The sequence below is a fragment of the Pseudopodoces humilis genome, chromosome 16 (assembly GCF_049639895.1).
Source record: "Pseudopodoces humilis isolate 2021_Gansu_Grassland_sample_001 chromosome 16, ASM4963989v1, whole genome shotgun sequence".
Lineage (NCBI taxonomy): Eukaryota > Metazoa > Chordata > Aves > Passeriformes > Paridae > Pseudopodoces > Pseudopodoces humilis.
Genome location: NC_142215.1, coordinates 11,962,124 through 11,977,134, shown reverse-complemented (window position 1 = coordinate 11,977,134; position 15,011 = coordinate 11,962,124). Strand labels below are relative to the sequence as shown.

The following is a 15,011-nucleotide window of genomic DNA, read 5'->3' as shown; positions in this document are numbered from 1 at the left end:
CATTTAGGTGCTCTTCAACAAAGCATGTCCTTCAAATTAAAGCTAAAACAAAGCCCACTTCTTCACTTACCAATGTAGATGAATAAAATTACCTTTTTATTGTGTTCTTTAGGATACTTGAGAAAAATTTCCAAAACCAGAAGCAGGACTATGAAAAGGAGATTGAATTGCTCAAGGGAGAAATTAAGATTCTGAAAGAAGAAAAAACTCAGCTGCAGCAACAAATTCAGCAAGAAATTATCATTCAGGATGGCTTGAAAATGGAAGTAGGACAGCTTACAAAACAAGCACAGGTGCAGCATGACGCATTTAAGTTTGGAGTCTTTGCTAGATAAAGCAAGTGGAGAATGTGCATGTTTTGTTTCAAGATTTCCTTCACTAATTTATTTATTTCCAGTCCATTTTTAGAAGAAGCTGTAGTTAATAAGCTGTATTTGATACATTGCTATATTGCATTGTTTTCATGTAGACAGTGCAAGTTACTGCTCACAGAAGTGCATGTTTTCAAGAGTAATTGTACTTGAATATTTATAAATTTAAATATAGAGGTTTTTTTCCTTCCTTTTTCTCAGAAAGTATTAGTTTCTCAGGGGATTTTTCATATATGTAGTTTATAAACTGAACCTTAAAATAGTGCAAAGTCACTTTTTTTTCCTCTGAGTCAATTCCATGGCACAAACATATTTTTTTCAGTGCATCACATTACTGTTATGCTCTGATGCCTGAGAACCAGATGCTTTAAACACAAGGCATTTTAAGCTTTTCACCGTATTAACTTGTTCTTTATTATAATTATGATTTAACTGATATTCAGCCCTTGTCATCCACTCCTTGTCTCAGTATATGATTTCTGTCTGATTCAGAAAATACCTGAGTTGCAAAAGGAAATTGAGCTGCTTCAGACACAAAAATTGGATGTTGAAAAGCAGGCCCAGTCACAGAAGCGAGAATTGAGGGGTAAGCTACACACCAGAGAATTCCTGACTGCAGTGTGAGCCAGGCCAGGCTAAACTGAGCTCCTCAATGTCACCTATGACAAAATTCCAGTTCTCTTTCCCATCCCATGGTGGTGTCATTCCATTCATACATATATATACAGTTTTACAAATGGTCACTGAATACTGAGATCTGGGGTACCCCATTGAGGAAACTGAATTCAGACATTTCACCTTTGTGTTTAGAAATAAATACTAATGATTTAAACTTCACCTAGAATTTAAACTTCACTTAGAGCTTAACAAGTGACCCAAAAATGTGTAAACAATACATTATCTAGTTTTCATTCATCCTGTCCTTTGTCCTAGGTCCAATAATGTCAAATATGCTTAAATAACTTGCTGAGTTGGGTTCTCTTTGGAAAAACGTAGTTAAGAAGCACTACTATTGTGAAGTTTGTTTAATGATAATAATGTCATAGAGCAAACCTGTATTTGCAACATTTAATGTAGGAACCTAGCAGTCGTCTATACAACTCCAGGAGCTGCCCAGATTCAGACCAGAAAGATGTAACTTTGCATTGAAAGTTTAGAAAAAAACCCAGTATTGGTGGTACATCCACCTAATGCTCCTACACATCCCAAAGTCAAACCGAGTCCCTCATGGTATTCCTGTGGTAAATCAGATGTATTCACTGAGCACCAGGAAAGAACCTTGTAGATTTAGGAAAAGGATGGTTTGATCTTTATAATGAAACATGCAGAGAAAATAATGAATTTTAGAAACTTTGTGGGTTTGTTTTTTTTTTTCCAGAAAAGATGTCAGAAGTTACAAAGCAGCTTCTTGAAAGTTATGATTTTGAAGATGTAAGAAGCAGGTAATTTTGTTCTGAGACATCTTCAAAAAAGCTTAAAAAAATGCATTATGGTCATCTGCACACTAATGGTTCTGCCTTGCATTCTAGACTCTCTACAGAGGATCTGGAACACTTAAATGAGGATGGAGAACTGTGGTTTGCTTACGAGGGCTTGAAAAAAGCCACAAGGTTAGCTCAGTTCTTCGTTGTTTCCAGAACTCCAAGCTGTGATCTAGAAGATAAATGGAAAGATCAGTGGGTAGCAAATTTTACAGTGAAATACTGAACTTCTGTTAAGGAAATGAACAAACACTACATTATATGATGAACTGAGCAGTTTAAAATGAGTTGAATAAACTTCTACCAAGCCAGTGAGATAAGTGTGTATGTGTCAGTCAGGGAAATGTGTTTCCTCTGTGATATCATGCATAACTTTCAACTCCTTGAATGCACAGGTGATGTAATGGAATATCTCTGTGTTAATCACAGTACTTTGTTTTCACTTTGTATTAAATTTGACCCATTTAATCAAGGTCATTCTATATCTGCCATGTGCTTTCTCACTTTTGTTTTAACAGAGTATTGGAAAGCCATTTCCAGTCTCAGAAGGAGATATATGAGAAGGAAATTGAAGGTTTGAACTTTAAAGTTGAACATCTTAGTCAAGATATTAATCATCTACAAAAATTATTCCGAGAGGAAAATGACATAAATGATGGCATTCGGCTTGAAGTGAGCAGGCTAACTTCAGAAAATCTGGTAAGGTCCAGGTGTAGAGGTACAACCCAGAAGTGTCTGTGGCACTCAAAATATTGTGCTCGTGTCTTTGAAATCTCAAGGCTCAAACAAAGGGGGCCATGTGAGATGGCACCTCCATAAGGCTGTGTCCCTGCCTGCTGGGCTAGTGTGTAAGGAGACAGCCACATCCACTGTCTGAGTGTGCAGCTCGCTGGGCCAGCCTCACAGAGACTCTTTGCCTTTTCATTTGCATAAACCTGATCTGAGATTTTTCTCAGAAGCCTCCTCAAAGTTCTGAGGCTCTCCCCAGCAGAGGGCAGCTGCACATTTCAGAACCTGCTACGGCTGGAGAGCCTGACAACTGGTGCTGTGCAAAACTGTCTGAGACAAGGAACTGATGTTGTTCCAGAAGATAGCATATGCCATATCATTTTTCTGAAAAATAATCAAAAAATGTTTTCAAAACAAAGTCACCTAAATTGAAAATGAAAGGGAAAGTTATTTATGATATGATTTTTTAAAAAACTGTTTTATGGAATGTTGGGGGAGTTTTTCACTGTTAATTGAACTGGGGAAATTAAAGCCACAGTGTGATTTCCTTTAAACTGGAGCAGAACAATGGTAGTAGTGAGACAGTCCAGCAATTCAGCTGGATTCAGTATTTAGTTTTTAAGAGTGGCCAGAAGCAGGTGCCTCCAGAAAAGTTAAACAAGTCAGGCAAGCAGGCAGCAGCACCCCCCAGAGCCCCTCTCTGGCTTGGAATATTTGCAGTTGAGGGTTGTGGGGTGACCTAGGAACTACTGCAGGGATTTGAAAAGAAGGAAGGTGCTGAAATACACAAATCTCCTTTTTCTCGAAAAGGTAATCCCAGACCTTAAGCAGCAAGTTGCTGAACTTGAAAATCAAAAATTAGATCTTGAAAACCGTCTTCAAGAGCAGACCGTAAAGTTGAAAGGTAATGGTTCCACTATGGTCTCCAGTCTTTCAGTTGTTTGAGATGAGTTTGATTCATTCCCTGGAACTGAACTTTCAAAAGCTGAATTAATGTTCCATGAGTACTCTATTGCCTTATTACTTACTTTCTTATTAGTAAAATGAAAGAAAGGCAATGAAAAAATGTGGTGTATAGCTTATATCTCTTCTTAAAGAATCATATACATGCAAATGTGTGGGTTTTTTTCCTTTTTGAGGTCATTCAGTTCTATGGTTTGAAAGTCTCCGTAGGGCTCTGCTAAGAATATGGAATGAAATATGTCCTTTGGATTTAAACTGATTTAAAATTTATGAGTGATTTTACTGCCAACTGCAAGAAGTTAGTAGTATCAAAATTCTTCATCCCATATAATTATCTGTGTGGTATAGAGTAGTCACATATTTCCCTGATACATTATCTGGCAGGTCATTCAATTTCATTAGATGAAACAAAATTATGAGTGTAAGAAAGAGTTACTGAATAGTAGTACTGAATAGTAAATATCTTTGATATTGTTGTTTCTGCTTTGTTTTGGGTTTTGTTGCCATTTATTATTGAAAAAAATGGAAGAGGTGTCAAATCGGCTGCACTATGAGCTAGAACGGGACAGGACACAAAGACGGTAATTTTTAATTATTTTTTTTTATAAGAAATGTAGTCACTATAAGCTGTGGGAACAGAGTCACTTAAACCTTAAAAGTATTACGTTCCTCTTAAGAGTGATACTTGCCTTAGAGTTTTTTTACAGTTCATAACTAATGCACAAGTATGATCTGACTGTGCTTTCACAAAAGATTAAGAAACAAGACTTCTTATCTACTTTTAGAACTACTGAGGCCCAGAATGAAGGAGACATAAAAGAGAGCCTGAAGGACACAATCCAAGGAATTGAGGGGCTGAGCAATGGTTTGCTGCAGGATGAAGTCCAGGATGAAGTACAAAGCCAGATAAAGCAAGTGACAACTCGACTTGCTGTGGAAAACATGGTGAGGAAATGAAATTGTCATTAAGAAACTGTACCTGAAATGCAAGAGAAAAAGAATGAAATGATGATTTTGTGGTATATTTCTTCAATTAATTGAGGGAGAAAAAGAGATATGAAGGCGTTTCTTCCAGCAAATATAAGTAGGAGCACATCATGGTGCACTTTAATTGTGGCAATTACATGGAGCAGTAGAAAATGTGTTCTGACTGTGTTTACTCTGAATTCACTGACTTTGATTATTACAGGATCTTGAAGAAAAGCTAGACATGAAAGACAGGATAATAAAAAAATTAGAGGATCAGATCAAAACTCTGACCAAGACTATTGAGAAAGGTAAGATATTATTATGTGATTTATTTTGTTTAATAGCTTTGACTGGTGTCTGTTTGAAGAAAAAGTATGTTTTTTAAAAGGTGGAGTTTGGGGTGGAGATAGAAATTTAATACCTCAGAAAGATGTGCCAGGGGAATCATCAACATAAATTACATGGAAGTCCTGTCCTGGTTTGTTTGGTTTTCCCCCTGCTAAAACATAGGCACATAGGGGACCTGGTCTGTGTGATAGAGGTGGAGGCAGAGGGATAAGGTGCTGCCAACAGCAGTTCATGCACACCCTCACACAAACTCTCTCCCAACCAACAGTGTGAGTTCTGCATCTGACAGGGACCTCCCCTGTGAGCCTTCAAGTGGCAGGTGATTCCTGATGTGAAGTTAGTCTGTACAAAGCCCTTGTAGACAAAGTAGTTCCTCACTACAGGATACTCTCAAAACCACTGCAAAGTTGTCTAATGTAGAGGTGTAACCTTGCTGTTTACTTTTTTTATTACTGCAAGTAATCCCACTGAGTCCATTGAAGCTATTCATGAATAATATGAATGTTACTTAACTCATAATGCTTGGAGCCATAAGATAAGGATATTAGTGTGGACACTATAGTGTCCTCTATTATGGAGAAAACTGCTTTTCTCCAGTAGTTTGTTCTAATGTGACCATTAGCTTAACCACTAACCTGGAAGTAACAGTTCTTTTGTGTTTGACAGCTGAAGCCCACGTGCCCACTGTGCCCAAAGAGTACATTGGAATGATGGAGTACAAAAAAGAGGATGAAGAAAGGATTATTCAAAATCTGATCCTCGGTATTTTAGTAAAACTTGGAATTTTTAATGTCGTCAACAGTACACTGTAGCAAAAGCTACAAGGCACCATATTTCACTATATTCAAAGTTGCCTTTTCTCTCATTCTCTAACCACCAATACAATTTGAAAGCTCTGTATTGCTCTCTTTCCAGTGCCAGACATTTCAAGTACAGAAGTACTTTATCTGTGTAAAAATAACTTCTCTTATTCTTTCTCTACATAATGCTGACACCATAATCTTTCTTACTATTTATCCACCTCTAAAGCTATAAATCTCAAGACCACACCAGGGACTTGAATTTACTTTCCTCCTGGTCATCTACTAAGTCTGTAAGTCACTGTGTATATATCCATGTGTGATGGTTACTCTTCTGTCTGTCCTTCCCATTTCTTCCTTTCACTGAAAGGAACTGTACCGCATGTTTCTCTTGTAGAAGGATTTTGTCCTTCATCTGAGCTACTTTACAGGATCAATCTTGCTGCCAAACCAGCTTTTCTCATTAGCTTACAATTAATAGCGAAATTCACAAATTTTCCATGTACATTTGTACCATTATTCAATTAACAACACCTACCTTTTCTTCTCACCTCCTCACTTGTGAATGGATTTTTGTGAACAAAGGTGTGGCCTTAAGCAACACTGGAATTTAGTGGTGTATCCAGTGGGTAGTTAAATGTAATTTGCTTTTTGAAGTTGTCCTGCCTGGCATAGCCTATGCTGGACCTTAGAATTCACTACTATACTTTTCTAACCCTCAGGAAAATATAATTAATACTCATATGTGAGCAATACCGTTACAGAAGTTTTCAGAAACAAGCGATTCACCAGTAAATCACTTATAAAGTGACTGGTCACTCCAGAAAGGAACAGCATGGTGCTTGATACATTGAAAATTGGATTTTTACATAACAAACCAGATGACTCTCCTCTCTGCAGATTTAAAGCCACGTGGAGTTGTAGTTAATATGATACCTGGCCTTCCAGCTCACATCCTGTTCATGTGTGTGAGGTATGCAGATTACCTGAACAGTGCTGACATGCTGAAGTCCTTCATGAATGTAACCATTGATGGCATCAAACAGGTTGTTAAGGTAGGAGCTATCTTTGATTGAAGTGTACTGTACTTTCTGATTTTTAACAAAAGGCATGCATGGTACCTGGGAAATGCCAGCACTTCCATTTGCTGATATTCCTAGAAGGGAATGACAATCATTAGTGACACACTTTTTGAGCTTTGTAGTAGCATCCCTGTAAAGTCTCCAGGTAAGGTTCTGCTGTGCTGAACATGGAATCCACAGAATGCATTAACATAAATTACATTTATCCGAAGATGTTGTTGACAAAATAATTTAAAGTATTTTACATTTTACTATGAGTAGCTAATTAGGTGAAGTGTACCTGTGCTTTCAGCACAGGTGAAAGTCAGAGGGACAGAAATGAAGGCTGCTATGTCTGGCAGCAAGTTGGTAGTGGACTCTGAAGAGGTTTTTGCACTGCTTGGCTGCTGGTGTAATTCAGCATGTCACCTGTACCGCAGCACTAGAACCCAAACAGTTAAAATCAAATTGCCAGCCAGTGTACAAAATTAAATTATAAACAAAAATTGCTATGCTGTATACATAACAAATGCAGCTCTGTGAATGCTGTATTAGGGACTTATAATGGAATGAAACACCAGACACAGGGAAGAAGCACAGGAGGTTTATGTGTTTAAGGAGACTGTGGTTTATGCAGTTGAACATGTTGTACTGACAATGCCTGTAAGTTTGCACACAAATAAATTTATAGCACAGTTTATCCTTTAGAGAAGCTTGTGTTTACTCAGCTTATAAAAATAAGAGATAGATGGAACTGTGTTTATATGTAGTTCAGTTTCATTTGTGAATGCGGGTGTTGTTCATGTTTCTTTGCAGGAAGCTCTCCAGCACACTAGATATCCATAGGAACTGTAAAACTGTTTGTTCAAGTTTATTATTTAGCCTGTCACATAAGAATACTTAAGCAGTATTTACCCAGCAAAAGAGGGATCTTTGCTATGTGTTAGCCTGAAAAGAGAGCAGGATTTGTTCAGCACCTTACAGATGCTCTCTGCTCCTTCTGGTATAGAGGGGCTCTGTTCCACCACTGCTGTAATGGTCTTAATTATTGAACTAACTTCATGAGACAATAGCATAGTAAGACTGCTTTACTTACCATTTTCAGGAACATTCAGAAGACTTTGAGATGTTGTCCTTTTGGCTTTCCAATACATATTATTTCCTTAACTGTTTGAAGCAGTACAGCGGGGAAGAGGTAGGATTGATTTCATAAAATAATTTCATTACTTTTGACAGATTTTAATTGGAATTTAAAATAGCATTAATTAATAACTATTCACCAGCTCACTGGTGTTTCTTACAGGTATTTATATATATATATACACATTGCTCTGCAGTGGTGTTATGTGTCTTATACAAATAATAGGACAGTATAGAGTTAATGGATCAAGGGAAATGAAGGAAACATCAAAGTGCTAAAGGAGGTTAAAGCCATGACATGGAAACTGCTACTTAATTTGAATCTTTCCACATGAGTTTAAATTGAGCTGGACTTCAGATACCTGGCTGGGTGTATATATATAAAACAGCTTTACTATTTTATAATTAGGGCCATTCAAATACTTACTGCTACCAAAATAAAAGAAAACCTCTGGAAAGGAGCAAAACAATGAACTGTTCAGGTTTTTCCCTTATTTCACTTGCTTGTTTAAGCTAAATCTCACCCTGAGATTCAAGTTTCTTTTAAATCTTCTCAATTAGAAACTCTTACTGTGTTTTTAATGGGGTTTTATAGACTTGGGTGGCCTGTACTGGGGCTAGAGACATTCCCTCTCGAGCCCACACCGTGGTCACACAGAACCCAAACCTGCCAAACTTCATTTCCAACACTCTGTAATTGGGGTTGCAGCAGTAGGGAAAGCTTGGGATCCATAATTTACTTTTAATCTACATTCTAATGAATATTAAATACTTCACAAAGGTTAGTGTTCAGAGTAGACTTTTGAAGTCAAAACTTTGCTAATGAAAAGTCCAAAAATAATATCCCTTTGCAACAATACAATGTAAAGATTTTTGTTTGCCATCATAGTTGAAACAACTACACTGTTGTGTTTTTTTGGTGGGTTTTTTTTTAGGGGGTTGGGGCAGGAAGGATGACAGGAGAACAGGGAAAGTTTGCTTTCTCTTTAAGAGATCTAGGAATTGCTCCAAAGTTCATTGACATAATTTCCTTTGGCTTTAGGAGCAGAGCAAACATCAGCATAAACTGGAAAATGAAGTACAGGAAGCATCCATTGAAATTAGCTGTAGCTTTGACTCATTCTGAGACTGTGCTCAGCCAGAGATGGAATCAGTAACTCCAACACATTTTATAATTACCACATTATGTGATTTCTAATTCTATTTACAACTCACTTGTAGGAGTTCATGAAGTATAACACTGCACGTCAGAATAAGAACTGTTTGAAGCATTTTGATCTCTCAGAATACAGACAAATTCTCAGTGATTTGGCCATTCGAATATATCACCAATTCATTATTGTGATGGAGAACAACATTCAGCACATGATTGGTAAGACAACATCCAAGAGGACCTAGATGTGGCTTGTGAAGTGTATGAAGAAAGCTTATACAGGGAGGCAGAGGGTGGGACTGACTCCTTTCTTCTGGTATTTATGGATAGGATATTCCCAGACTTTTTCCTCAAAACTTCCTAGTGGAGGATAATGCTGTGAATCTGAGCAACACCATACAAAAATAAAAGGCTTTTTAAAACTTGTGTGCTCCAGAAGCCTTTGTCAGTATCTTATTTTTCTTGTATCAATTAACTTCTAAAATACCCTGAAAGTAGGTTTTGTTCAATAATGAATGTAACGAAAGGAACCTCGTGAATTTTGATTTTATCAGTTATTTTCTGTTGTATTTCAGTACCAGGCATGCTGGAATATGAAAGTCTTCAAGGAATTTCTGGCTTGAAACCTACAGGGTTCCGTAAACGTTCTTCTAGTATAGATGATACGGATACCTACACTATGACCTCCATCCTGCAGCAGCTCAGCTATTTTTATAGCACTATGTGTCAGAATGGCTTGGACTCTGAGCTCCTAAAGCAGGCAGTGAAGCAGCTTTTCTTTCTGATTGGAGCTGTCACCCTCAATAGTCTCTTCCTCCGCAAGGACATGTGCTCCTGTAGAAAAGGAATGCAGATAAGGTGAAGCCAGTAAAGTTTCTAGAAGCTTGAGAAATAATTTTTAACACTTGTATGTAATGTCCTTTACCTCAAAGTCACTGGATGTTCTGTGACCATTCTGCTGGAAGTAGCTAATTGTTTTTTTATTCTTTTGGAAAAACAAATCTTTGTATTTTGGGCTGAGCTTTCTCAACATGGGCCAACTATAAATTGTTCTTTCCATGGAAACACTAGTGGAGGAAAAGGCAGAGAAAATTACAGTCTGAAGCTTACAGTCAGACATGGTTCGGATTCTTTCCGTGCTAGCTCATCCGTGATGTGACCATCAGTATTTTTAATTCTTTCTTACTGCAGTGAACAGGTGCAGTGTCCCAGGGCTGGCAGAGATACAAAAGCTGACTTGCATGTTTCATGCTCTGTGACGAGACAGGCGCTGAGAGGCAGCCTTGGAGGCCGTAGTCTGAGCATCATCTCTCTTGTTGCAAGCATCAAGGAAACATGCCCCTAATTGTCTGCATGCTCTGAAGTGTTTTGCAGAAGAAGTGCATTTCTTCTCCATGAGTCAGTCTGCTGACTCAGGTGAAGGAAAATCAGTAAAATCTTGGCCCATCTGGGAACATTACTAGAAGAAAGCTGGTCATCAGTTATAGGCTTGGCCCTGCTTTGTAACAGCAAAGATTGTTCATTTCCTGTACATGCTCAGTAGTAAATAAGTGTTTTAATGCCATACAGTGCAGTAGACAATGCCAGTATATATTAGTAATTTTAATGGAAACAGCTAAACTAATAACTCACTTTCTATTAGCCAAGCTTTAAGAAGTAGAAAGTGAAGACAAAATAAAAATTGAAATGTTCAAAGCATTTAATTTATAGTTCAATAAGCTATTAATCACTTGATTTTTATGGTCTGCAGGTGTTGTTTTTAACTAAAATGCATTAATTTGAACACAACATTAGAAGACTGTTTTTTCTTGAGCAGTCTTCAAAGTAACTTGCTTGTCAAGGGGAACCTGACATTTCTGTTCTTTGTCCATGGTTTAACCCAGATGTAACATCAGCTACTTGGAAGAATGGCTTAAGGACAAGAATCTTCAAAGCAGCAATGCCAAAGAAACTTTGGAGCCCCTGTCTCAAGCAGCCTGGCTCCTTCAGGTTAAAAAGATCACAGATGATGATGCCAAAGAAATATGTGAACACTGCACATCTCTTTCTACTGTGCAGGTAATGAACCATCTGTTTCCTTCTGGCAGAACTGATTGCAGAATCTCAGCTACCTAAAATAATTAGTTGAAGAAAGCCATTGGACTTCCATTTTATAAAAATAGCATTCCTCAGCAATCCACATCATCACTTGTTAAACTGGAATTTTAACTCCTTATTCCTGATTGTTTTGGGCATTTCAACTGCTCCCGTGGTGAATGCTTCCCTGTGTTGTTGTATCCCACATTTTTGCTCCACAATGTATTTTTTTAGTATGTCACAGGGGGCTTTTTATTGCTTCCCCCTGATCAATTCAGCTTTTTCTACATCTCCTTGATCCTTCTGACACCTCTGAAAATTAATCATAGCAATCATCATATATGTAACAACTCAGTAGGTGACAAGTCAAAATTCTCTCTTTAAACATTTTACTGAAACTTTAATTAAATATCAGTAAGAATGTCATAATAATGCTTTCTTCTTTCTGTCTTCTCCCTTTTTATGACACACTAAAATAGTCCTTTGTAATTTGAGCAGATAGTTAAGATCCTGAACTCATACACTCCGATAGATGACTTTGAGAAAAGAGTGACTCCATCATTTGTTCGCAAAGTCCAGGTAAGAGCTACAACTGCTATTTCTAATATCCAGCTTACAGAATACTCCATACACACCAGTTTTGATGCTTTATAGTTGTACTTGACCTTTACATCACTTTGTTACTAAGTTGCTCATCTTCTAGACACTTGAAAGTGATGCAAACAAATCTGCTTAACATCATGGAAAAGCAAGATTTGCAATGGGAAGAAAGCAATGTACTGACTTTGCTTTGATTCTTAATTGATTGTTTTCATACTTTCTGTTCTGATTTCAGGCTATGCTAAACAACCGTGAGGATGTTCCACAGCTGATGCTTGATACCAAGCATCTCTTTCAAGTGACGTTTCCTTTCACCCCCTCTCCACATGCTTTGGAACTGATACAAGTCCCCAGCAGCTTCAAACTTGGCTTTCTCACGAGGGTTTAATAAAACCAGTGAATTGGTATTTCCTCAGAGGCTCTATAAAGACAGCAGACTTTCATGGTTCGTTTCACCAGCTGGTGGATAGTGTGGCAGCATACAGTGAATTAAGCTGTTAAAAACTTATTCTTTGGTCAAGACTTGAACAGTAGGAGTAATTTTGACTTATTATTTCCTTCTCCCTTTTCTTACTTTTCTTCCTTCATTTCAGTCCTACAAGAATAACTTTATATCATCACCTAGACACAAAGCTTACCATAGAGTTTTTAGTCCAAACCAGACAAGAGAAGCATTTATCTGACAAGTTTACATTGCTGCCCTGTCAGCAGCAGTCAGAGGGGAAGACTGGCATGTGATAGATGTTACTGCTTTACAATTTTCCTTGCCTTCACTTCCTGTAATGAGAGGGATTTTTTTTCTTCCCAAGGCAATTCTATTCCTTGCCTTGATATACTGGATCTATTTGAGACTGCTTTCACCTTTCTGTGAACAGGGGAACTGAGATCAATCTAAGAGAATGGCTGTTACAAACCCACAATGTCTTTTTGTAGGCAGGCAGGCAGGCTTGGCTCTCTGAGTGCTTTTATTGCAACTCTGGCACTCTACATGGCTCTTCGACCAGAGCAAGAACTCAGGTGCTCTCCTTGGAGACAGGTTTCAGTTTTGTTCTCTACAGTGACAAGTTTGGATTCAATATTGTAATAGAAAAGTTAGATATAAAATTCATGCTATCATCCAGGTTTGAATTACAAGCTTGGTTCTCTGAAAGACAGGAGTCATCTCCTGGTTTGGTTCTGCAGTGCAATGGATTTCAGAATATACACTGAGTATGCTCACATCACCTTTCTGCCTTTCTCATTTTGCTGGTTTCCCTCCAGCCCAGAGATTGAATAGGTGCAGATGCAGCAACTGTGGTCTGGTGTTAATGATAAACCAAGCTTAATTCCTTACATTTCACCTTTACTTACGTAATTTCAGTTGCAGGATCCTGAAATGCAGAAATGGTCTCCTTTCTGCTTTGTTCAGCCTTCACCCTGTGGTCAGAGAGTAAAACAGTAACTTTATTTAGTTCTGGACCCTGTCAGAACAACAGGGGAAATAGCATTTACCTCATCACAAGGGTGACTGTCCATAAACAGGTAACTAATGCTGGGTTTCTAGCTACTTTTTTAGCTATAGTTGTTAAAATCAAATACTAAAACTCTGAAATAGTTAAAGGATTATAATGAATTGAGTTAATTTAAGGAACAATTTCTTTGATTTTTTTTTTATTATTATTACTACAGTGTTAGTACTTCTTGTTTAATTTCACAAACAATCTAAGTATAAAGAGGGAATTCTTGCTATTTAGTGTTGTTGGTGCTTACCATGTACAGTGTCATATTCCTCATGATATCCACAGAGATATAGTCCAAATATATGAAGGAAACATTTTGTGTTTTTTTTCAATAACAATAAAAGCTGTACAAAAAGATCACACATGTAGGTAGACTTGTGTTCTAACATATTAAATAAAGTAGTTTTTACTCAATTTGTAGTTCTTTGTGTGATGCAATAATTAAGTTTTCAGTATGGAATAATTTGAAAGAAGTTACTTGGAACTATGTGAACATTTGTGAGTGCTGTCAGTCTTGCATTGCACCATAAACATTAATTTAGTTGCTTTGCTGTAACATTTTGTATCTTCCTGTCAGCATTGTGTGCTGTCCTTGGCTCCTCATGAATTTCTGGAAATAGTTTAATGGAAGCAACTTTCATTGCTGCAAGTTGTGCACAGCCCTTTTTTGCAGCTGTTGGAGCTGTGTCTCTTACCTGGGCTGACAGGAGGAAAATCACAGCTCACTCTTGCATCCACATCACAGAGAAGTGTCAAGGTGTGTGTGCTCTTATGACAAAAATAGTTGATCAAGGAAAACTGCTCTGACAATTTCACGCTTCGTTACTTTGAGAGCTTTGTGTGGAGTGTGCTATTAATGCTGTGTATGCAAACAACAAGGTATATTTTTAAAACAAATTTAAAATTATCTGGCTTACTGTATGCTCTCAGAAACTTATCTTGCTTTTGCTGATATTAATGCCTTCAGCCAAAATTTAAGTGCAAAATTCTTTTTGTTCTCTGTTATTCTTATGATTATAAGGAGCAGTTTTAGTGAAGGCAGAAAAATACATGAAAGAGGCATTACTGAAGTTAACTTTCCTAGAATGATGCTAAAGGAGAAAGCTATTTCATTAAAATGGGAAAGTGTTGAATGGTGATCCTTACTGCAGTGGGAAAGCACTGAAAGCATTTTTGGATGTGTTTAGACATGTGACTCCTGCAATTTCTGGAAATATAGCTCAGCAGCACAGGTGCTCCCTTTCAGTCCTGTGCTCCCATAGTATTCCAATAAAAGATGATTAGAACTGGTTACTTTTGCTCATATCTCTGCTGGGCTTTCTTCAAAGAGTGCAAGAAAAGCAGCAATTTTAAATCCTATTGACTTTAAATTTATTGTCTTAGAACAGGAGAATCGTAGAAGTATAACCAAGGAAGAAGCAGTATGGGCACCAATCAATTTGTTACACTTGTAAATTTTTAAGAATATGGGATAAACTGAATATTGGCAGTGCTGTTTGTCAGAATACCAGGTTGATAGTTGGAAAAATCAGTTGTCAGTCACCCCCCCCCAGTATATTTCAACTTTAATATTTGTTAACAAGCAAATATTTATTTATAAACAAACTATCAAAAAACCTGCTGTTTGGAACAGTCAAGTAAGGTTTGCCTTGCCAAATAGTTTCTGTTCTTTTTTCTGTGTTCTAAAAAAGGGCAGTTAAAATAAAATCATTATCATCAGTAATCCCCAGTATGTAACTGATCTGAGGTGGTGCAACTGGAGAGGCTGAGCTTTAAATACCTTTAAGTAGAATTAATAGGAAGGTTGTCTTTCTCCGTTAG

The 15,011-nt window shown here is 37.4% G+C and overlaps 1 protein-coding gene across 1 annotated transcript in view; it reads left to right on the top strand.

The window, feature by feature from the left end:
• MYO5C (myosin VC) overlaps window positions 1–13,509 on the top strand; it is a 33,080-nt gene extending 19,571 nt beyond the window's left edge. The window contains exons 25-41 of the mRNA XM_088063260.1: window positions 113–293; window positions 864–957; window positions 1,750–1,813; window positions 1,901–1,981; window positions 2,371–2,551; window positions 3,392–3,485; window positions 4,074–4,125; window positions 4,330–4,489; window positions 4,734–4,821; window positions 5,528–5,623; window positions 6,562–6,716; window positions 7,828–7,917; window positions 9,084–9,234; window positions 9,591–9,873; window positions 10,899–11,073; window positions 11,590–11,670; window positions 11,927–13,509. Of these exons, the coding sequence (XP_087919386.1) occupies window positions 113–293; window positions 864–957; window positions 1,750–1,813; window positions 1,901–1,981; window positions 2,371–2,551; window positions 3,392–3,485; window positions 4,074–4,125; window positions 4,330–4,489; window positions 4,734–4,821; window positions 5,528–5,623; window positions 6,562–6,716; window positions 7,828–7,917; window positions 9,084–9,234; window positions 9,591–9,873; window positions 10,899–11,073; window positions 11,590–11,670; window positions 11,927–12,079 (2,179 nt within the window). The 3' untranslated portion in view covers window positions 12,080–13,509. The remainder of the gene's footprint in view (window positions 1–112; window positions 294–863; window positions 958–1,749; window positions 1,814–1,900; window positions 1,982–2,370; window positions 2,552–3,391; window positions 3,486–4,073; window positions 4,126–4,329; window positions 4,490–4,733; window positions 4,822–5,527; window positions 5,624–6,561; window positions 6,717–7,827; window positions 7,918–9,083; window positions 9,235–9,590; window positions 9,874–10,898; window positions 11,074–11,589; window positions 11,671–11,926) is intronic.
• The last annotated feature ends 1,502 nt before the right edge of the window (window positions 13,510–15,011 follow it).